We start from the raw sequence: 24,102 nt of genomic DNA, 5'->3' as shown, positions 1-24,102 counted from the left end.
CACACCAGTACGGCTTCTCTCCAGTGTGGATGCGTCAGTGGTATTCAAGGCCAACACTGTGAGAAAAAGTTTTTCCACATTGGTCACAGCTGTAAGGTTTCTCTCCAGTATGGATGCGTTGATGATTTTTCAGGCTCTGTAGTAGACTGAAAGCATTCCCACATTGGTCGCAGCTGTAAGGTTTCTCTCCAGTGTGGATGCGTTAATGAATTCTCAGGCTCTGTAGTCGACTGAAAGCATTCCCACATTGGTCACAGCCATAGGGTTTCTCTCCAGTGTGGATGCGTTGATGTTTTTTCAGGCTCTGTTTTTCATTGAAAGTCTTCCCACACTGGTCACAGCTGTAAGGTCTCTCTCCAGTATGGATGCGGAGATGAACCTTTAAATTTCCAGCTGTTTCAAAAAAACTACCACTCAGAGAAAAAGTTTTCCTGCCTTAGCCTCACCACTAGGGTTTCTCTCCAGTGTGAACCCGTTGGTGAGTTTTAAGGTGAGAACTCTGAGAAAAGGTTTTCCCACATTGGTCACACCAGTACGGCTTCTCTCCAGTGTGGATGCGTCGGTGGAATTCAAGGCTATTATTGTGAGAAAATTTTTTCCCACATTGGTCACACCAGTACGGCTTCTCTCCAGTGTGGATGCGTCGGTGGAATTCAAGGCTATTATTGTGAGAAAATTTTTTCCCACATTGGTCACACCAGTATGGCTTCTCTCAAGTGTGGATGCGTCGGTGGACTTCAAGGTTAGAACTGTGAGAAAAAGTTTTTCCACACTGGTCACAGCTGTAAGGTTTCTCTCCAGTGTGGATGCGTCGGTGGACTTCAAGGTTAGAACTGTGAGAAAAAGTTTTTCCACACTGGTCACAGCTGTAAGGTTTCTCTACAGTGTGGATGCGTTGATGACTTCTCAGGTTCTGTAGTTGACTGAAAGCATTCCCACACTGGTCACAGCCGTAGGGTTTCTCTCCAGTGTGGATGCGTTGATGACTTGTCAGGCTACCTAGTCGACTGAAAGCATTCCCACACTTGTCACAGCTGTAAGGTTTCTCTCCAGTGTGGATGCGTTGATGACTTCTCAGGTTCTGTAGTCGACTGAAAGCATTCCCACAATGGTCACAGCCGTAGGGTTTCTCTCCAGTGTGGATGCGTTGATGATATCTCAGGTGGTGTTTCTGATTGAAAGTCTTCACACATTGGTCACAGCTGTAAGGTTTCTCTCCAGTGTGGATGCGTTGATGACTTCTCAGGTGCTGTAGTTGACTGAAAGCATTCCCACATTGGTCACAGCTGTAAGGTCTCTCTCCAGTATGGATGCGGAGATGATTTCTCAGGTTCTGTAGTTGACTGAAAGCATTCCCACACTGGTCACAGCTGTAAGGTCTCTCTCCAGTATGGATGCGGAGATGAACCTTTAAACTTCCAGCTGTTGAGTAGGTTTTGTCACAGAGCTGACAGTGGTGCCGTTTGAGTCTCTCTCTTCCTTCCTGTTTCAACAGACAGACAGAAAGAGAGACACGGTGGTGAGATGCCATGGTGGAGTAAGTGATTCATAACCATAAATAATATTTAGAGCACGTCTGTACAACATAACCCTTAATGGTCAAGAGTGGACCTGCAGGGTTAGACTCCACACAGAAAATGTGTTTGTTATAGCAGTGGCAGAGTGAATTGTTGGCCATCGTCATCATCGTCTCAACTTCTGCTTTTTTCTCTTTCTCACTTCTAGAAATGAAACACCACTTTTGATGAGGTAATAACCAATTCCATACACTTATTCATTGATATAATTTGAAGCTGTATACTTTGAAATAGGAAGTTTATATATATATATATATATATATATATATATATATATATATATATATATATATATATATATAAATAGCTTGGTCTGCATGAATGCTGCACCCATATTATATATGTGTGTGTGTATTTATTTTTTTTTGCCTGACCTACTGCTGACAGATTTCATAGTTTGATCTGAAGTGTGTTCATTGTTGCGAAATAGTAGAAACATTTATTTTGTTAATTATTTGCATTATTTGCTACCACTGGCTTGTTTCAATCATCTATCATTATGATATTCCATGAAAAGGGTTGCACTTTTTTATTTACTTAACAAGTCAACTGAGAACCACAGACTGCCCTTGATTACCTGGACAAGTCCCAAAATACACTCCACACAAACAGGCACATACAGTAACAAAGGCTATGACACATCAATACAGGACATGACGCTGTATAGGTGAGAAGTGGTTAAAAAAAGTTTTCCAAGGTATGTTTTTTAGACTGATGCAGACCTACATCATTGGAAGATATGACAATTATATAATGCTTTCTTTGATTGTTGTACAGTCTGCTGATTGATGATGCCTACATGATAATTTATGTAGCCTATAAAATAATCACTCACTTCTCTGCATTTTGCTGCTTTCAGGTTTCCGTTAATGACATAAACAATGACAAACCTATTTATTCATAGCAAAAAACACAAAATGTCACTGCAAAATACATTGCAAAGACAGTTTTTATGTTCACTAAAGTTTTATTAAAATTTGAGATCAATCTTCAGTCAAATAGTCGTTTAGTAAATGTACAGCAGTAGGGACAAATACTCCATCCAGGCTCTGTTTCTACCGAGTTTCCGAAATCCCGACTGTCCCTGAACTAACCACGATGACGTAGTGCACTCTAGGCAGAGCTTGGCGTGTGACGTGCTGTCATGGGCGGGGCTTGACCGTCCAGCCAGTCAAGCCCCGCCTCCCGCCGCACACGTTAGTATTGAAGCCGGCCGCAGCCGTTAGTACTTGTTTTTATCTGCAGGGAGCAGAGAAGAGTCTGATTCTGATAAAGTTACACAGAGAAGGAGAAGCTCAATAAACTACTTTTGATTTGATGGGAAAAGAAACTAAAGCTGGAGCTTTTTAGAGCTGATTGATCTGAATCTGATCAGAACAGAGACCCCCCTCCCCCTCCCCCTCCCGAATACACAAAGAAGCGGCGGGAAAATATCGCGGAAAACAAAGTATTTAATGTGTCCCACTCATTTGTACATGAAGCCAGAAAACACGGAGACAACAGAATAAAGTCTGACCTGAACATCGGTGCTATCAGAGCCTGCTGCTGGTCTACTGGAGTCCTCCGGGTCCTGGTTCTGCTCCATTCCGCTGTGTGCTGCCGGTCCTGGTCCTGGTTTCCGTTTGAAGAGGACTCTGTTGTGTTGCTGGTTGACTCTATGCCCCGCCCCCCGCAGCTTCTCATTGGCTGAGCCATGAAACGCTGATCATCCAATCAGAGCAAACTATTTCTATTTCATGGACTTTTAACCCTTTGGAGTTTGGGGCTGTTTTGACATTATTTTTGGCTATTTTTTCAGCACAACCTCACCTATATGACCTGGTCATTATTTCATTTTGACTTACTGGATCAAGATTTTGAAAGCACACAAAAACACACAAAAACATAAAAACACACCAAAAACACATACTTTATTTATTTACAAAAAACACGCAAAAAATAAAAAACACACATAGAAAAACACAGAAAAAATGACAAAAAACACATAAAAAACACAAAAACACACATAAAAAACAAAACAAATAAAAACGCACCAAAAACTTTTTTTTTAATGAAAGACAAAAAAGACACAAAAACACACCGAAAACACACACACTTTAAATGGAAAAAAAACACACTTTAAATTAAAAAAAACACATAAAACACACACAATAAAACAAAAATATAAAAACACATAAAAAACACAAAAATTACACATAAGAATACACAAAAATCACACAAAAAACCTTAAACATAAAAGATTACATGAACTCAATATATATCAAAAATAAATTGCGGAATACACACTGCAGAATTTGAAAAAATCTATAAATAAAAGGGGAAAATTACACTTTACACTTGGTTGAGGTGGGTTTTTTTTACCACTGCTGAAAAAGCGTTGATGCATTAAATTGGACATGGAAACTTGTGGAAAAGCTAAAACTTTAAAGAAAAGCTTTAGTTTTAGTTTTTTTGTAATGGACTATGTGTTGGGTGCCAGATTCAAAGAGGTCATATTAAATTGTGTCTTTAGTTCCTTTGGCTTATCCATCTCAGCCCCAATAAAGTTATTAACTCTTTTTTTTTTTTCAACAATATTTTTCATTGAAGTTTCAAGTGCATATCAAACTTTATGTCGAATATACAAACATTTTCATCTATATCCCCTCGAACATACATTCATTCACACAGACAAAGAAAATGAGTAAATAAAATGGACAGTGACAACAAACATCAATCTAATGCAAAATAAGTACTGAAATGAAATAAATAAGACTAAAATGGAGCAAAATAAAAAATAAGTAAATAAATAAATAAAAATAAAATAAAAGGCAGGATCATTTCATAACCTGTTGTTCAGTCAGTGTTATCCGTTTCATTGGTCAAGAATGACATAAATGATTCCCAAATCCAAGCAAACTCCTCCTGTTTACCTTTAACAATGTATGTCAATCTCTCCAGGCCAAGACAAGTCATCAACTCCTTCTTCCATATTGCCATTGATGGTGGTTCTACATTTTTCCAATATAGTGCAATCACTCTCCTTGCATGGAGAAGTCCAAAGTCGATCATGTTTGATTTCCTCGTTGTTCTGATGGAGTCTTTGGGGTATATTCCGAGTAAACAGACTGTTGATGTTAATGGAATGCTGCACTCAACCATCCGTGACAAACATTTAACAACATTTCCCCAAAATACCAAAATCTTAGGGCATTCCCATAGGCAGTGAATCAGAGTTCCCTTTTCAGTCAGACATTTAACACAAACATCAGGGATGTTAGGAGAGATATGATGAAGTTTTGCAAGTGTAAGATAAACCCTCATTAACTACTTATACTGAATCAGTTTTAATTTTGTGTTAATTGAATTATTTTGTGCTTTTAGACATGCTCTCCCCCGATCTTCTTCACTAATATCTTCTCGTGTGTCTGTTCTCCAAGCATTTAATTTATCTAATGCCGATTCTGTCGAGTAATCCACTAAAAGGTTATAGAATCTAGATATTTGTTTTTTACCATTCAAATTATTAATCACTGTTTCCTCAATAATCGATAGCGGGGGTGTGGCCATGAATGTCTCATGTTTTGATGATATAAAACTTCTTAATTGCAAATATTTGAAAAAATGTTTTTGGGGAACTCCATACTTATGAGAAAGTTGATCAAAACTTTGAAGAGTACCTTCAAAATAAAGGTCCGAAACGGTCCCAATTCCCTTCTCTGCCCATAATTTGAACCCCCCATCCAATCCACCAGGCCTGAATTGTCTGTTGCCCCAGATAGGAGTAAATTGTGACAAAATTATTGTTTCATCAACAAAATTATGTACAGCATACCATACTGATATTGTATTTTTAACAAAGGGGTTTCTTGTCTGTTTTTTCAGTGTCTTAATATCCGAGGAATATAAATACTGCTTTATGGGCAAATCTGACACTGATTTTTGTTCAATATTTACCCAAGCAGGTGGTGTGGATGAAGAAAAATAGTACAATGCAGAACTTAATTGGGTAGCCCAATAATACCATTTCAGGTTTGGGACCCGAAGTCCTCCCCTTTCATAGGGTAAAAATAGTCTACTCTTTCTTTTGTTCCAAATGAACTGGCCAAATATATTATCAATTTTTTTATGGAAGTCACTTGGTAATGGAAGCGGGAGTGCTTGGAAAAGATATATAAATTTGGGTATAATAGACATTTTAATAAGGTTTATGCAACCAATCATTGATATCGGCAAATTAGACCACCGGTCCAACTTTTCTGTCACTTCGTCTACCAGCGGGTTATAGTTTGTAGGGACAATATCGCCAAGTTTTGGGGTAATCTTAATACCCAGATATTTGAATCCATCTTGTGTGGCCATAAATGGTGTATTTATTTTAGGATTGCATCTTTCTTCTTCATTTAGAAATAACAGTACTGACTTAGATTTGTTTATTCTGTATCCAGAAAACTCACAAAATTTTCAAGTAAAGTAATCAAATTTGGAATACTACTCCTCAGGTTTGTTAAGAAAAAAATAATATCATCCGCATATAGTGCTATATGATGCTCTATGTCCCAAATCCTGATGCCAGATATATTCCTACGTGTCCTAACTGCGATCGCGAGAGGTTCTATTGCTAATGTGAAAAGCAGAGGAGACAAAGGGCAGCCTTGCCTAGTTGAGCGTTGTAAACTGAAAGGTTTAGAAATTGTATTATTAGTCAATATTTCTGCTCTTGGGTCTGTGTACAGTAATTTAATCCATTTGAGAAATGTTTCTCCTAGACCATATCTAGGGAGTAGATCAAAAAGGTATTTCCATTCTATTCTATCGAATGCTTGACTAGCATCAACTGATAACATTGCAGTGTCTTGGGTATTCTTTTTCTCAAACAGTACATTTAAAACTCTCCTGATGTTATGGAAGCCTTGCCGTTATAATACAAAACCATTCTGATCATTACTGACCAATTGAGGAAGATATTGTTCTAATCTTTTAGAGAGAGCTTTGCATAATATTTTTGTATCGCATCCCATTAAACTAATGGGCCTGAAAGATGAACAACTGATTGGCGATTTGTCAGGTTTTAGTATCACAGTTATCATAGCTAATCTTTACGATGGTGGAAGAGTTCCTGTTTGATATGATTCGTTAAACATTTCTAATAAAGTTTGCGCGAGTTTCTGTTTAAACTTCTTATAAAATTCTATAGGTATCCCGTCAGGGCCCGGTGCTTTCCCACTGTTCATACTGCTCATGGCGTCATAAAGATCCTTAACTGTTAATTCCTTGTCCAGTACTTCCTTTTCATCTTCTGATAGGCTCTGGAACTTTAGCTGATCAAGAAATGCCTGTTGTTGTGTAGCTCCTGCATATTCTGATTTGTATAATAGTTCATAAAAGTTTCTGAAGGTAGCATTAATTTCAATTGGGTCTGTTGTTAAATCTCCTGACATTGTCTTTATACTGTTAATTGTTCTTTCGGAACCCGCCAAGCCAGTAATTTGCTTGGTTTTTCACCCTGATCATAGTATGTTTGCTTTGTCCATAAGAGGGTTTTAGCAACTTTGTCAGTAGTTAGTTTATTGAATTGAGCTCTCATTACTGTTAATTGGTGCTGTTTGTCCTCGTGATTATTCTCGTAAAGATCCAATTCTAGTGTTTTAATCTGTCTTTCCAATGTTTCTATTTCCTTTTTTTGTTGTCTAGTCTTTGAGCTTGTATATTTCATAATTTCCCCCCTTATATATGCTTTGAATGCTTCCCATCTTACACTGGCAGTTGTTTCATCTGTATTTAGCAGGAAATAGTTATCTATGCAGGCTCCTGTGAATTTAAGAAAGGATGAATCTTGTAACCAATATACCTGAAACCTCCATCTCGGGGAATGTTGAGCAAATATGCCTAAGCATATTTCCATTGAAGCAGCTGCATGATCACTAATCACTATGCTGTCATACCAACAGTTTGTGACATTAATAAGCAGTTCAACAGATATTAGGAAATAATCTATACGTGAATACGTTTTATAAGTAGAAGAATGACAGGAAAATTCTTTTTTGTTTGGATTTTTCTCCCTCCATACATCAACTACTCTCAGATCTTTTATGAATTCAGTCAGCTTTCTCCTTGTCTGTACGTGTGAGGTATCAGTTCCATTGAGTCGATCCATTACTGGGTCTAACGTACAATTAAAGTCGCCCCCAAAAATATAGAGACCTTCTAAGGTGGACACAGTCAACATTAATTTTTCAAAAAAGGACGGTGTCCTCGTTAGGACCATAGATATTAATTAGGTTAACCTTACGTGACAAAATGTTTCCCTGTGCAATCACATATCTTCCAGTTGGATCTTGAATAGTTTGAGTAATTTGGAATGGAACTGATTTGTGTACAAGGATAGCAACACCTCGAGCATAATTATTATAAGAAGAATAAATCACTTGGCCCGGCCATCTTTTTTTCAGACAAGGTATGTCGGAGGCCATCAGATGGGTTTCTTGTAAGAAAACAATTTTAGACCTGATGTGTTTCAACCTATTTATAACTTGTTTCAATTTAGTCAATTTTCTAAGCCCCCTAACGTTCCAACTGGTGATCTTGATTTCAGAATTATTCACAGACATAGTGTTTTGCCGTTGATAACATCTTCTGATATCCTAATGAGGTTAGGAATGTTAATGATTCTGCCAAAACCATACACAAAAATTTTACACACACTGGAGGGGAAAAGAAAACCTGCAAAAACCACTAGAACAGTGATAACCAAAACGTGAAAAAGTCCCATCCCACCCCCTAGCATTTCCATTGAAATGCTTTATCACCCTCCCTTTAATAAACCAACTATGTCTGTCGTAACTTCAGGAAATGTGTATCACGTCCTGTACAGTCTTTATGCGGGTCGTGTTATGCCTTGGTGGAACCTCTCGGCTTCTTGCGGTGTTGAAAAGAGATGAATTCTTCCATTGTGAAGCACTCTCAATTTACAAGGATTGTGATGAAATCCACGAAAACTTCCCATTGCCACGAACTGCTTCACAACTGGGGCAAACTCTCACCGAATACGAACCGTTTCTGCAGACAGATCCTGAGAGAAAGACAGCTTACTGTCGCCGTGCATGATGTCTCGCTTTCTTGCTTCACGATACACAAACTCCTTCTCCTGAAACTTCAAAAAGCGGATAAGAACCGCTCGGTTCTGGTTAGGTTTGGCCGGTGCCAGTGTGCAATGAACTCGCTCCAGAGTGAAAGTTTTGTCAGGAAAGCCGAGCCATTGCAGTAGCATGTCATTGACATAGTCGTAGAGTGTCTTATTTCCTTCAGCTCGTTCACATAGACCAAAAAGCCGCAGGTTCTTTCGTCTGCCTCGATTTTCCAGATCTTCTGTTTTTGATTCCAGATAGGCAATTTGTTTAGTGGCTGAGGCTAGTGCCTCTTGAGTGTGTTGCAGCTCGTCTTCTGTTGTTGCTATACGTGTTTCTGCCTCTCCGATACGTGTTGTATTTGCAACCACGTCTTGTTCCACACCTGAAAGTTTGCTTTCAATCGCCACAATTGAGTTTGCCACATCCGACAGACGGTTATCAATGTTGTCCAGTTTTGATCCAAAGTCCGAGCGGAGGGACTTCAACTCTGTCAGCACGTCAGCCACATTTGCCATGATGCTAGTTTCATTAGTAAACGTCGCTGTCAGAGAAGTTGTCTCAACGATACTTGCCTTGCGTGCTCTGGTGAAAATGTCCTAGGGTTTCGATTCGGATGGTTCTGACATATCCAGAGCCGCTCTCTTTGCTCGAAAATCATCGGTGCATTTGTGGGGTTTTATAAAGTTTGTGTTCGGCTGTGTGGAGCTTTCAGGCTACGCCGCCATCTTGATCCATAGCTCACGTGACTCCCAGTTATTAACTCTTACAGTTCTAGGTGTTTTGAATTTTGGTTTGAGTATAGACATCACAGTCTCAATAAACATATTTACCAGTGTGTTGCATGTTCTAATAGAAACACTGAATTATGTATGAAAAAAGTTGACAAAGATGTAAACGAAGTGCATTTTCAATGTAATTTTAGTTAGTTTTGTAACCACACAATTGATTTTCAGTTAGTGATAATGTTATTTTAAAACTCTTCGTTATAAAGAGTGAAGGATAGGGTCATTTAGCTTAGCTTAGCTGTAACTGTGTTCAGATTATTATTTGTTAAAACTTCAGTGACTTTGCAGAAGAGCTGTTCAACAAACATTTAAGGCTCCCTTCCTCTATTGAGCTGCAGGTCAAGAGAGCACATCGTGTCCTCATACTGAACCTTTCCACTAAACCAGTCAGAACTAGATCAGGGTTCAGCTGTTTCACTAAATGAAATACGGTGGGTTCTGCTCATTTTCTAGAAGAAAATAAACATCTAAAAAAATCAGGCTTATAGAGCGTCATGCTCCAAATGTCACTGTGTGATTATTAAATTCAATATATAGAAGCATTATTAAGTGTCCAGACAGTGTTTTTTTCAATGTATTCCATTAAATTAATGTGTTTTTAGATATATTTCTTGGCATGTTTGATCATTTCAGCCTATAATTTCAGCTGCAAGATGATGGTGTGAAACGGAGTTGGGAGAAAATTGATATAAAAACATAATTCAACGTGTTAATGAGACTTCATTTTATTTTTAATCAGTACATGATGACATTGGTATAAAACACACACAAATAATGCTTTAGACATGCAGGAGATGCTGTTTCATCTCCTCTCTTGGTTCATTAATTCAGGACAAAGAACAATTTGAGGGATGATGTGGTTTCCAGCTGGACATTTTCCATTTAATTCAACTGTAAAAATGTTCAGTTCAGCAACTAAAGTTTCACATAAAACATTGAGCCTATCCCAAAGAGTTTCCTACCTGTGACAGTGAGGGAGTCGCAGGAGGCTTTAAGAGAACAGACCAACACCAGGAACTTTAATCAGACAGCACAATGAGCAAACTGTTTTTATTGAAGGCTTAAAACAATTTTATGATGTGGATATTAAAAGGAAAAAGGCTATTAATAATGCTCTAACAGCTTTTATTTTTTTTTAAAAAACTACCACTCAGAGAAAAAGATTTCCTGCCTTAGTCTCACCACTAGGGTTTCTCTCCAGTGTGAACCCATTGGTGTGTTTCAAGGTGAGAACTCCGAGAAAAGGTTTTCCCACATTGGTCACACCAGTACGGCTTCTCTCCAGTGTGGATGCGTCGGTGGAATTCAAGGCTATTACTGTGAGAAAATTTTTTTCCACATTGGTCACAGCTGTAAGGTTTCTCTCCAGTGTGGATGCGTTGATGTATTCTCAGGTTCTGTAGTCGACTGAAAGCATTCCCACACTTGTCACAGCTGTAAGGTTTCTCTCCAGTGTGGATGCGTTGATGATCTCTCAAGCTCTGTATTTGACTGAAAGCATTCCCACATTGGTCACAGCTGTAAGGTTTCTCTCTAGTGTGGATGCGTTGATGACTTCTCAGGTGCTGTATTTGACTGAAAGCATTCCCACACTGGTCACAGCTGTAAGGTTTCTCTCCAGTGTGGATGCGTTGATGTTTTCTCAGGCTCTGTTTTTCATTGAAAGAATTCCCACATTGGTCACAGCTGTAAGGTTTCTCTCCAGTGTGGATTCGTTGATGACTTCTCAGATGCTGTAGTCGACTGAAAGCATTCCCACATTGGTCACAGCTGTAAGGTCTCTCTCCACTGTGGATGCGTTGATGACTTCTCAGGTGCTGTAGTTGACTGAAAGCATTCCCACACTGGCCACAGCTGTAAGGTCTCTCTCCAGTATGGATGCGGAGATGAACCTTTAAATTTCCAGCTGTTGAGTAGATTTTGTCACAGAGCTTACAGTGGTGCCGTTTGAGTCTCTCTCTTCCTTCCTGTTTCAACAGACAGACAGAAAGAGAGACACGGTGGTGAGATGCCATGGTGAAGTAAGCGATTTATAACCATAAATAATATTTAGAGCACGTCTGTACAACATAACCCTTAATGGTCAAGAGTGAACAGGTGTTACCACCTGCAGGGTTAGACTCCACACAGAAAATGTGTTTGTTATAGCAGTGGCAGAGTGAATTGTTGGCCATCGCCATCATCGTCTCAACTTCTGCTTTTTTCTTTTCTCACTTCTAGAAATAAAACACCACTTTTGATGAGGTAATAACTAATGCCATACACTTATTCATTGATATAATTTGAAGCTGTATACTTTGAAATAGGAGTAATCGGAGTAGAGCCGCTGCTCCTTCGCGTCGAAAGGAGCCAGTTGAGGTGGTTTGGGCATCTGGTAAGGATGCCTCCCGGGCGCCTCCCGTTAGAGGTGTTCCGGGCACGTCCAACTGGTAGGAGGCCCCGGGGAAGACCCAGAACACGGTGGAGGGATTATATCTCTCGCCTGGCCTGGGAACGCCTCGGGGTCCCCCAGGAGGAGCTGGACGTTGTGGCTGGGGAGAGGGGCGCCTGGAATGCCCTGCTTAGCCTGCTGCCCCCGCGACCCGGCCCTGGATAAGCGGACGAGAATGGATGGATGGATGGACTTTGAAATAGGAACTTTATATATATATATATATATATATATATATATATATATATATAAATAGCTTGGTCTGCATGAATGCTGCACCCATATTATATATGTGTGTGTGTATTTATTTTTTTTTGCCTGACCTACTGCTAACAGATTTCATAGTTTGATCTGAAGTGTGTTCATTGTTGCGAAATAGTAGAAACATTTATTTTGTTAATTATTTGCTATCACTGGCTTTTTTAAATCATCTATCATTATGCACTTTTTTATTTACTTAACCAGTCAACTGAGAACCACTGCCCTTGATTACCTGGACAAGTCCCAAAATACACTCCACACAAACAGGCACATACAGTAACAAAGGCTATGACACATCAATACAGGACATGACGCTGTATAGGTGAGAAGTGGTTAAAAAAAGTTTTCCAAGGTATGTTTTTTAGACTGATGCAGACCTACATCATTGGAAGATAGGACAATTATATAATGCTTTCTTTGATTGTTGTACAGTCTGCTGATTGATGATGCCTACATGATAATTTATGTAGCCTATAAAATAATCACTCACTTCTCTGCATTTTGCTGCTTTCAGGTTTCCGTTAATGACATAAACAATGACAAACCTATTTATTAATAGCAAAAAACACAATATGTCGCTGCAAAAGATATTGCAAAGACAGTTTTTATGTTCACTAAAGTTTTATTAAAATTTTAGATCAATCTTCAGTCAAATAGTCGTTTAGTAAATGTACAGCAGTAGGGAAAATACTCCATCCAGGCGCTGTTTCTACCGAGTATCCGAAATCCCGACTGTACCTGAACTAACCACGATGACGTGGTGCACTCTAGGCAGAGCTTGACGTGTGACGTGCTGTCATGGGCGGGGCTTGACCGTCCAGCCAGTCAAGCCCCGCCTCCCGCCGCACACGTTAGTATTGAAGCCGGCCGCAGCCGTTAGTACTTGTTTTTATCTGCAGGGAGCAGAGAAGAGTCTGATTCTGATAAAGTTACACAGAGAAGGAGAAGCTCAATAAACTACTTTTGATTTGATGGAAAAAGAAACTAAAGCTGGAGCTTTTTAGAGCTGATTGATCTGAATCTGATCAGAACAGAGACCCCCCTCCTCCTCCCGAATACACAAAGAAGCGGCGGGAAAATATCGCGGAAAACAAAGTATTTAATGTGTCCCACTCATTTGTACATGAAGCCAGAAAACACGGAGACAACAGAATAAAGTCTGACCTGAACATCGGTGCTATCAGAGCCTGCTGCTGGTCTACTGGAGTCCTCCGGGTCCTGGTTCTGCTCCATTCCGCTGTGTGCTGCCGGTCCTGGTCCTGGTTTCCGTCTGAAGAGGACTCTGTTGTGCTGCAGTCTGACTCTATGCCCCGCCCCCCGCAGCTTCTCATTGGCTGAGTCATGAAACGCTGATCATCCAATCAGAGCAAACTATTTATATTTAATGTTCTTTTAACTCCAATGCCCAAGTTTTTCTACATTTCTTTATTATTATTATTATTATTACTACATTTCGAAACTTTTATTCCAATACTAATATAAAGCTTAATAGCCTAAATAATATCCAAATATTGTTGTTGGATGGAGAGAGATTTTTCACTTCTTGACATTTAGTAATAATTCTGTCCCAGTCAGAGGAGCGTATGGCTGATTGGCGAGGTTATTATAGTTAATGAAAACTAATGAAATAATGAAAACTGGAATTGAAAAAACATTTTCGTTAACTGATATAAAAAATATATATATATATATTTTTTTTCAACTATAACTGAAACTGTATTGTGTGCTTACAAAACTAACTAAAACTAACTAAAATTAAAGTGGAAATGTCCTTCGTTTTCGTCTTTGTCGAAAAAAAAAAAACTTTTTTTCATACGTAAACCTTTTTGGTTGAAATGAAATCTATTTCATCTATCTGGTTTTATGACTTAATAAAGTTATTGGGGCTGAGATGGATCAGACAAAGGAAATAAAGGAAACATTTATTGTCACTTTTTTTAAATCTGGCACCCAACAAATCTAAAACTAAGGCTAAAACGAATAAAAAAGAGACAAATTTACAAGAAGTGAAAAATTTACAAGAAAAAAAGTAACAAATTAACCAGAATAAGTGACAAATTACGGGAAAAATGTGTCTGTCACCCAACAAATACCTCATTACGAAATAAACTAAAACTAATTAAATCTAAACTAAAACTAAGCATAATTGAAACTAGCAAACTCACTCAAAAAACTAACTGAATTTAAAAACAAAAAATCACAACGAAATTAAAACTAATGAAAAATCCAAATCTATTATGACCTTGGCATGTGGCTGATTGTAAATGTTTCTATTGGGTCAGGACTGCTAGTGGAGGAGACGCTGACGCTCTGGTGTCCAGCAGGATAACGCTAACACAACATTTAATATCCTCGGCTAGAATTCTGGTTCAAGAATTTCACGGTGGCAGGGTGTATTTATTTTAAATGATGTTCTAATGATAAATGATGTAGCCCAAACGTGGTTTGGTTTGTCACCATTAACCCTTTATCGGGCGAAGAACCGTATTTGGTAGCTTAATATTTCGAGAAAAAAGTTGAAAATTTATTAGATTAAAGTGGCATATATACAAGAAAAAAGAGTTGCCGATTTTAGAGATTTAAAATGGCAAATCTGTGCGGAAAAAGTCGCAGATTCACGAGAAAAAAGTGGGGGAAAAAGCAACTTTTTTTTCTCGCAGATTCACCACTTTAAATCTCATAAGTCTGCAGATTTTTTTCTCTATTTTTTTTCTGCGGACAGAACGCCTCTGTTGGTCAGAATACAACAACACAACTCAAAAACAACATCATGAAACACACTTGTGGAGCTTGAAGGTATTACTCCGAAAAAAACTTTTCCCGCATTTGTCGCACCAGTGCGGTTTCACTCCAGTGTGAACCTGTTGGTGGACTTGAAGGTGGGCACTCTGAGAAAAGGTTTTCCCACATTTTTCACAGATGTATGGTCTCTCTCCAGTGTGAACACGCCTGTGGATACTCAAGGTATTGTGCTGATTGAAAGACTTGCCACATTGGTCACATCTGAATGGTTTCTCTCCGGGATGAATGCGTTGATGGACTTTAAAGTTATGACTCAGAGAAAAGGTTTTCCCACAATGATCACAGCTGTACGGTTTCTCTCCAGTATGAATACGTTGATGGCGTATCAGCTCCTGTGACTGTCCAAAGCTTTTCCCACAATCGTCACAGCTATACAGTTTCTCTCCAGTATGGACGCGTAGATGAAGCTTTAAGCTTCTAGCTGATGTGAAGGATTTGTCACACTGCTCACAGCGGGGATGCTTGAGCCCCTTTCTTTTTTCCTGTTTCTAAAGCAGCAGACAGAAAGAAAGAGAGGGTAAGTGAGATGCCATGGTGGAGAAAGCTCTCTAAAAGTATGAATAATATCTACAGCATGTCTGTAGAACCTCAATGTTCAAGTCTGAACAGTTCATTTCTGTCTGCAGGACTTTTATTCCAAGTTTGGAATAAAAATAAACAGTAACACAATGACCCGCCCTCGGCTGTCCTTCATTGGCTGGGCCATGAAGCCCCGATCATCCAATTATAGCAAACAAACGCTTGTCTGTATATCTATGGCTTCTAGACCCTAACAAGTCTTCCATTGATAGCAGCTGACTGTAAGATGTTTAAATGACATAAAAAGACACAAAAGGACTAAAGAAAGACATAAAATGACCAACAAAGACACAAAATAACTAAAAAAGACACAAAATGACAAAAAAAAGACACTTAATGACCAAGAAAAAATGCAAAATAACTAAAAAAGACACAACAAAAGACAAAAAAGACAAACATTCACTGCATATTTAGGTTACATAAGTTAGTTTCAGAGTTGCACAATTTCCCCTGTTTCCTCCCACTTGGACCGTGCGCCAGCTGTGTGAAAAAGAAGCGCACCCTTCTTTCTTGACAGGACAAGTCCTTGTGAGACTGGTCCTGAAGAGGCATGGCAACACTCCTCCAATCATTGGAAGAACACACCGATGGAACAGGATTGAAGGTGTGCGTCACGTTGGAAAAGTCCATTGTTCAATTCAGTGCTACAGTTTCAAAACCAGTGCACGACAAGGGTGTGGTCTCCATTACGGCACCATTTGTCTTTATGAGGTCTTTTCAACATCAATAAGATACCTGCAGCAGTTTCAACTGTTTATTTTTTGTTTTTTATTTTTTCAATATTTATGGTTTTATTAACCTTTTGGAGTTCGGGGCTATTTTGTCGGTTTTTGACTCCTTTTCATTCTGCCTGTTCATAAACCAGTTAAAAATCTTTACCATGACGTGTTGCTATCATTGTTTTCAGCACAACCTCACCTATATGACCTGATTATTATTTTTTTTTATTTTGAATTACTGGATCAACATTTTGAACACAAAAAACATTCATAAAATCACACAAAAAATACAAAAGATTACAAAAACACACAAAACAAAAAAAAATTACAAAAAACACATAAAACACACCAAAACACACACAAAATTACAAAAAAACACATAACACACAAAAACACAAAAGAAATTACAAAAAACACGTGAAAACACACAAAAACACACAAAACACAAGCACACACAAAGTTAAAAAAAACACAAAAAACTAAAATTACAAAAATAACACAAAATTACAAAAAGACACAAAAGCACACAAAAAAAAACTAAAACACACATGAAAACACACAAATAAATTACAAAAACAGTAAACAAAAAAGATTGCATTCAAAATGCTGAATGCACACTGCAAAATTAGAAAAATCTGTGCAAAAAAGTTCCAAGTTTATGTTTTTTTTTACCATTGCTGAAAAAGAGTTGATGCATTAAATTGGACATGGAAACTTGTGTCAAAGCCAAAACTTTAGAGTTCAGCTGACAGCAGAAACATGCTGCTGAACGTTTCTACGTCTTAACTTCTCTCTGCACCAACTTACATTCACACAAACAAATGCTGCCATTTCTTTGCTGCAGGGAGCAGAGAAGAGTCTGATTCTGATAAAGTTACACAGAGAAGGAAAAGTTCAACAAACTACTTTTGATTTGATGGAAAATAACAATCTGGAGCTGATTGAACTGATGGAACCTGTAGTACTACCTGTCTGTAGTTTGTTCCTCAGAACAAAGAAAAACACACACAAACACAGAACCTGGAGCAGTTTGAACACGTTTGATGAGACACCACATTCACACCTTGACCTGCTCTGACACACACACACACAATATTCCTGGAACCAGAGAAAGCTGGACCAGGATCAAACCCCTCCTCTATGGTTATGAAATCTTCCGCTCGGGAACAAAGACAAAACGTTGCTTTCGAGCTCACCTCAAACAACTCTATTGTTTGGAGAAAATAAATCCTAAAAACAGAGAAAACCTCTGACCTGGACTGGATCGGTGCTCCCAGAGCTGCAGCCTGCTGCTGGTCCCCTGGGGGCCTCCAGGTCCTGGTTCTGCTGCTCCATTCTGCTGCTGCTGGACTGAGTTGTCAGCATGACCCGCCCACACAGCTTCTCATTGGCTGAGCTATGGAACGCTGCTCATCCAATCAGAGCAAAGGATTTCTATTTATAAGTTCTTGAAATACCCAAGTTATTCTACATTTGTTTATAATTATAATTATAATAATAATAATAATGTCCTTTTTAAACTGAGCTTTTCTTTACTTAACTGTATATGTATAATATAATCATATACATATATATATATATATATATATATATATATACACACACATACATACACATATATATAGTTTCACTTTACAGTCAGCTCATAATATCTGCAGCATTCACTTCAGCTCATTTAAAGTTTAAAAAACAGCAGAATAAAATGTAATAAAAAATAATTAAAAATTTCAAAATTATAACTTGAGTGTAGTAACATTTTACTTTTTTTGCAGAGATTTTTGTAATTTTGCAGTGTGTTCAGCATTTTTAATGCAATCTTTTATGTTCACTGTTGTGTTTTCTGTAATTTCTTTGTGTGTTTTTTTGTGTTTTTTTGTAAAAAAAAAACAAACAAAAAAAACGTTTGTGTTTTTTTTGGTGGTTATTTTGTGTTATTTTTGTATTTTTTGTGTGTGTTTTCATGTTTTTTGTGGGGGGGTTTTGTGTGTTCAAAATGTTGATCAAGTAAGTCAAAATGTAAAAAATAATAGTCAGGTCATATAGGGGAGGTTGTGCTGAAAACAATTTTTTTTTAAATGGTACCAACACGTCATGGTAAAGATTTTTAAGTGGTTTATATACAGGCAGAATGAAAAGGAGTCAACTGAGAAAATAGCCCCAAACTCCAAAGGGTTAATGGTGTCAGATAAATATTAATGACCATAACAGCAGTAAAACAAAGACTGATTCATGGATTAACAGTTTGAAACAACGAGTCAAAGCTTCTCTTTGAGTCAGATACTTTAATGAAAACATAAATACAAGGTTATTAAAGTAACAACTCTGACAGGATGCAGGTTCAACAAAAATCATCCCAACCCAACCCAAAATTAAGTTTAATAATAATATTTGACTTTTATCAGACTTTCAAAACAACAAAGGTTTGTTCAGTCTGAAGACAAACATTTTCATCTCGTCTCAATTTAATTCTATGGGTTTGAACTATTGATCGTCTAATTTGCTTCGACGAGAATCTGAACAAACCTCCACAGATTCAAAACAATATTCAATCAGAGAAAATAAAAATGTAAAATAAAGACAGGGCTCAAAAAAAACCTTTTGACGAATGACTGACGAGATCAAGATCAAATTGGATCATCAATCTCGGTAACACTTTACAATAACCATCATTTATAAATGGTAAACAGATTAATTTATTAATGTTTAACCATCATTTATAAATGGTAAACAGATTAATGTATTAATGTTTAATCATCATTTATAAACTGTATATAGGCCATTTAGAATGTAAATACATAATTTATTAATGTTTAACTAGCTAAATCATTTATAAATGGCAAATAGATGGTTTATTAACATACGTTTATAGTTGCTTTACCATTAACAAACAATTACATTATAATTAATAATTTATTAATAGTTGTAGTTGCACTCATTATAGCATTTTAACACCATATTAAGTATGTTAGTGATTTTGAAATTATTCATTTACCTTTAAGATATTGTTTTAAATCATTTAAAGAATAAATATGTATATAGCACTTTGTAAATGGTAAATAATTGGTTTATAAACCATTCATAAACATTACTTAATTGGATATTGTAAAGTGTTACCTGAATCTCTAAAAGTGCTGTGGCAGCAGGCCTGGACGATCGCATACATGCTGTCGAGAAGATAAAGTGACCGATCGCCCGTTTTTAAGCTCTGAATACAAATACACAACACACGGAGAGGAGGCAAAGAAATGGTGAGCTTGGCTCTAAACGCACTCACTACGATGTGTGAACCCGTTGGTGGTCTTTTAAGTGATAACGCCGAGCAAAGGCTTTCCCACACTGGTCACACGGGAACGGTCTCTCTCCAGTATGGATCCGCTGGTGGATTATAAGGGAACTACTCTGAGAAAAGCTCTTTCCACATTCCTCACATCCATACCGTTTCTCTCCAGTATGGATCCGCTGGTGGACTATGAGTGCACTGCTCCGAAAAAAGGTTTTACCACATTGGTCACACCGGTATGGTTTCTCTCCATAATGCGCTCGTTGGTGGTCTTTTAAGTGACTACTGCGAGCAAAGGTTTGCCCACATAGGTCACATCCATACGGTTTCTCTCCAGTGTGAACTCGCTGGTGGATATGAAGAGAACTACTCCGAGCAAAGGTTTTCTCACAATGGTCACACCGGTATGGCTTCTCTCCAGTATGAACTCGTTTGTGGGCTATGAAGGTACTTCTCTTAGAAAAGGTTTTCTCACACTGGTCACAGCTGAATGGCTTCTCTGCAGCATGAACCCATTGGTGGGCTTTAAAGCTACTACAGTTAGAAAAGTCTTTCCCACATTGGTCACACCAATAAGGTTTCTCTCCAGTGTGAACGCGACGATGGACTATTAGGACACCTTTGGAGATGAAGGTTTTCTCACATTGGTCACAGCTGTACGGTTTCTCTCCAGAATGAACCCGTTGGTGGAGTGTAAGGCTGTCACTCCGAGCAAAGGTTTTCTCACATTTGTCACAGCTGTACGGTTTCTCTAAAGTATGAACCCGTTGGTGGCGTCCTAGATTGTCTTTGGTGATAAAGGTTTTCCCGCATTGGTCACAGCTGTACGGTTTCTCTCCTGTGGGAACTGTTTGATGAATCTTTAGATTTCCAGGACATTTCTACAGCAGACAGACAGACAGACAGACAGACAGAGAAAGACAACGTGAGTGGAACGATCCATTTTAAACTATGGATAACATTGAGACGACGTAGGTGGAACAACAATATTTCAGTTTGACTGACACATTTTACATTACATTACATGTCATTTAGCAGACGCTTTTGTCCAAAGCGACTTACAATAAGTGCATTCAACCTGATGTAAAAGTAAAAATACTTTGTTTTCCACTGAAAAAGCAAAGTCTGTTGTGATTTTCACACGTCATGTGTGAACTAGAGGGGCCCCTGAAGAGTAGAACTTCAATAACATCCATGTCCTCTATATAATAAAACAGACAAATATTGGAACGTGACTTTATAAAGAGATATATATATATATATATATATATATATATATATATATATATATAGATATATATATATATAGATAGATAGATAGATAGATAGATAGATAGATAGATAGATAGATAGATAGATAGATAGATAGATAGATAGATAGATAGATAGATAGATAGATAGATAGATAGAGAGAGAGAGAGAGAGAGAGAGAGAGAGAGAGTAAGTAAATGATGAAAATATGAATTTTAAAAAAGAAACCTACATTATTCTTCTGCAAGAAGATTGCGAAATATTTTCAGTTTTTTCCCTTTTAGTCTTTAAACTCCCATATACTGTCAATCCAATAACATTTTGGGTAATTTTACATTTATTTATCCTTCATTCGAGTCCAGAAAGCGCTTCGACAGTATACATTGTTAAACCAAACATGTTTAACCCTCCTCTCCTCTTGTTGGGCTCCTTTTTTACCCCAAATCATTTCCAACATATGATTAATATCAGTTAGCTTTAATAGAATTGCTTGATTGCATATGTGCCCCTCTGCATTCTTTATAGATAATATAAATTTTAACTTTCTTCATATATTTTTACATGTTTTATACATTTTTATAGCACCCATCCTCCTCAGGGGTCAAAAAGGAGCCCATGACATCAGACTGGTTTTAGGACATGTAGAAAAAAATTATTAGCAACTTTTTTTTCACCTTTTAAGGCAACTCATGACCAACAAATTGATATATCATTTTCAGATTTTTGTCATTACTTTTGGTCAATTTTAGTCAAATATACAAAAAATGAGGGCCTAATTTTCAAGTTTGTCGACAGGACTACACAAGGGTTAAGTTTAAACTATATTTACTAACAATATCTAAGAATCTAGAGCAAAAAAAGGCTGGTTGGATTTATACTGTGTACTCTGACAACACTGAATGTATATAACAACTGCCAATCAACATCTATAAAAATGTTACAAGACGTTTTTCCTTTTGGAGAACATAAACATTTATTGTTGTATTTAAAAGTTATTATTTCAAAACCATTTATCATCTAAATAATTCCTGATATTGCATCACAGCGTAGTTCTACTCTGTGATAGTTAACAGGGTTGAAGAGGGAGTGGAACATTTCTAGAAACTTTCCATGGGAAGAAAAGCTGGGGAATTTTGGAAATATTCAAAAATTAAAATTAAAAAACCCCTGACGTTTCAACAGATTTATTTGTAAGTAGAACTGCAAGTTTAAATTCTTTCATTAAACTACAGAAACATGAATGTTGAGTTAAACATCCCCAAAAAGTCCCATTCACCATGTAAATCAGGGGTCTCAAACTCAAATTACCTGGGGGCCGCTGGAGGCAGTATCAAAATGACCAAAAAAAAAAGAGACAAAATTACAAAAAAGACAAAGTTACAGAAAAACGAAATTACTTTTTTTTTTTAAAAGACACAAAAAAGAAAAAATTACTAAAAAAAAAAAAGACACAAAATTACTTAGATTTCAAAGATAAAGAATATAAAAACTTAGTCGGGTCACTTTAGAACATGTTGTGCATCAAAGGGTTAAGAAACTATCTGCTGCTGAGGCAAAATGTTTATTTTCATCTTTTTCGGTGGTAAGAAATCACGTTTTAGCGTCTGTTAAACTACTGCAACAAACACATGTCACCATTTTTATCTGCAGGGAGCAGAGAAAAGTCTGATTCTAATTAAAAACACAGAAGGAAAATATCTATCATCTACTTATGATTTAACGGGTAAATAAATTAAACATTAACCAATAGAAATAATGTTCATGTATGTTTTCTCAAATACATAAGTGTGTTTTTCAACGTTCTACAGCTACAGTAGCTTGTTGAGAAGCCGTCAAATGAGGCAGTGTTTTTTTTATTTATTTATTTATTATTGATTTATTATTATTTTGTTACTTAAAACAAATCTGAAATGGAATTGGTGTCTAACAGCACTATTAAAGTCACAATAATTATATATGTTGTGGAGATGCAAAGAAAAAGGCAAATTTGTGTTTCTGTAAGAAACGGTGTCTAGTTTATTTATTTTAAAATAAGAAATACCATAAACATAAATACTATAACGCCCAATGTAACGTTTATGTCTGTATGTACACTTTTCTTAAATTATACCTGTTTAGCTTTCAAATAAAGGGTTCACTCCAAAACAAAAGTTGCATGAATTAAACAACAGATTGACTGCAATAGGTATATAAATTCATGCCTCGTCAAATTGTGAGAAAAAAGGTCTAAACCAGACTGGAACATAAAAAAACTAACAAAGTGACGCGCGAATAGAAACGTGGCGGAACTGACTTTTGGGATTTTGTTTCCGCCCGTCGGGAATTATTTGACACACAGCTAAAGCTCGACAGTTAGCCTGTTAGCACCGGAGCAGGCTAGTTTAGTGGTGTAAGTTACCATGGTTACTAGGCGGTATGAGTTACCATGGTTACTGAGCGGGAAGTCAAACAAACCACTTTGATGGAAAACATCTCTCACTTAAATTAGCGAGACTTTTCCTTCATCCACGTTGATGGAAACCGGGTTTAGTCTCGGTAACAGGATGAACTCTGACCTGAACATGTGATCCACTGGAGACCTCCTGCTCCTGCTCCTCCTCCTTAATCCCGCTCTGTCCTGGTCTACTGGAGACCTCCTGCTCCTGCTCCTCCTCCTTAATCCCGCTCTGTCCTGGTCTACTGGAGACCTCCTGCTCCTGCTCCTGCTCCTCCTCCTTAATCCCGCTCTGTCCTGGTCTACTGGAGACCTCCTGCTCCTGCTCCTCCTCCTTAATCCCGCTCTGTCCTGGTCTACTGGAGACCTCCTGCTCCTGCTCCTGCTCCTCCTCCTTCATGCCGCTCTGTCCTGCTCCTGTCCTGTCTCCGCTGGTCTCTGCTGGTCTGGATCTAGATCTGCTCTGGAACACTCCCTGGCGACTTTGTAGCGTGTCGTTAAGCCCCGCCCACTTCCGGTCCGTCTTCTTCTTCTGTTTAATGGCGGTTTACAAACAGCTTTCAGGATCAGTAGCGCCTCCTTCTGACAGGACTGAGGGTCGGAAATAACTCATGAATTACAGTCATGGAAAAAATGATTAGACAGCCTTGTTTTCTTCTTGTTTTCTTCTTGTTTTCTTGTTTATTTTAATTCCTAGTACAACTAAAGGTAAGGCAGGCATTGTGTGTGTGTGTGTGTATATATATATATATATATATATATATATATATATATATATATATACTATTATATTATTATATTATTATATTATTGTATATAGTTACATATATATGTCTCTTAGTACATATTACATAATAATACTTATTACATAAAT

The 24,102-nt window shown here is 37.6% G+C and overlaps 2 protein-coding genes across 2 annotated transcripts; both read right to left on the bottom strand.

The window, feature by feature from the left end:
* Nucleotides 1–682: 682 nt before the first annotated feature.
* LOC131990116 (zinc finger protein 239-like) lies at nt 683–3,162 on the bottom strand. The gene is made up of 2 exons (XM_059355517.1): nt 3,094–3,162; nt 683–1,483 (listed from the first exon to the last, which is right to left on the bottom strand). Exons 1-2 carry the CDS (start codon nt 3,160–3,162, stop codon nt 713–715), a joined length of 840 nt encoding a protein of 279 aa, XP_059211500.1. The 3' UTR covers nt 683–712.
* Nucleotides 3,163–10,187: 7,025 nt separating this feature from the next.
* Nucleotides 10,188–23,875, bottom strand: LOC131989528 (zinc finger protein 271-like). Its single transcript, XM_059354772.1, has 4 exons — nt 23,350–23,875; nt 19,578–20,424; nt 14,967–15,386; nt 10,188–11,377 (listed from the first exon to the last, which is right to left on the bottom strand). Exons 1-4 carry the CDS (start codon nt 23,626–23,628, stop codon nt 10,656–10,658), a joined length of 2,268 nt encoding a protein of 755 aa, XP_059210755.1. The 5' UTR covers nt 23,629–23,875; the 3' UTR covers nt 10,188–10,655.
* Between the last annotated feature and the right edge of the window lie 227 nt (nt 23,876–24,102).

The sequence above is a fragment of the Centropristis striata genome, chromosome 17, assembly GCF_030273125.1.
Source record: "Centropristis striata isolate RG_2023a ecotype Rhode Island chromosome 17, C.striata_1.0, whole genome shotgun sequence".
Lineage (NCBI taxonomy): Eukaryota > Metazoa > Chordata > Actinopteri > Perciformes > Serranidae > Centropristis > Centropristis striata.
This window is presented reverse-complemented; position numbering and strand designations above follow the sequence as displayed.

Coding starts and splice junctions, on each gene's coding strand:
- LOC131990116 (XM_059355517.1), bottom strand. CDS start 3,162: ATGGAGCAGAACCAGGACCCGGAGGACTCCAGTAGACCAGCAGCAGGC. Junction 1,484..3,093: donor CTGATAGCACCGATGTTCAG/GTCAGACTTTAT, acceptor CTGTTGAAACAG/GAAGGAAGAGAGAGACTCAA.
- LOC131989528 (XM_059354772.1), bottom strand. CDS start 23,628: ATGAAGGAGGAGGAGCAGGAGCAGGAGCAGGAGGTCTCCAGTAGACCA. Junction 20,425..23,349: donor CCAGTGGATCACATGTTCAG/GTCAGAGTTCAT, acceptor TGTCTGCTGTAG/AAATGTCCTGGAAATCTAAA. Junction 15,387..19,577: donor TGGGAAAGCCTTTGCTCGGC/GTTATCACTTAA, acceptor CCTTCACATCAG/CTAGAAGCTTAAAGCTTCAT.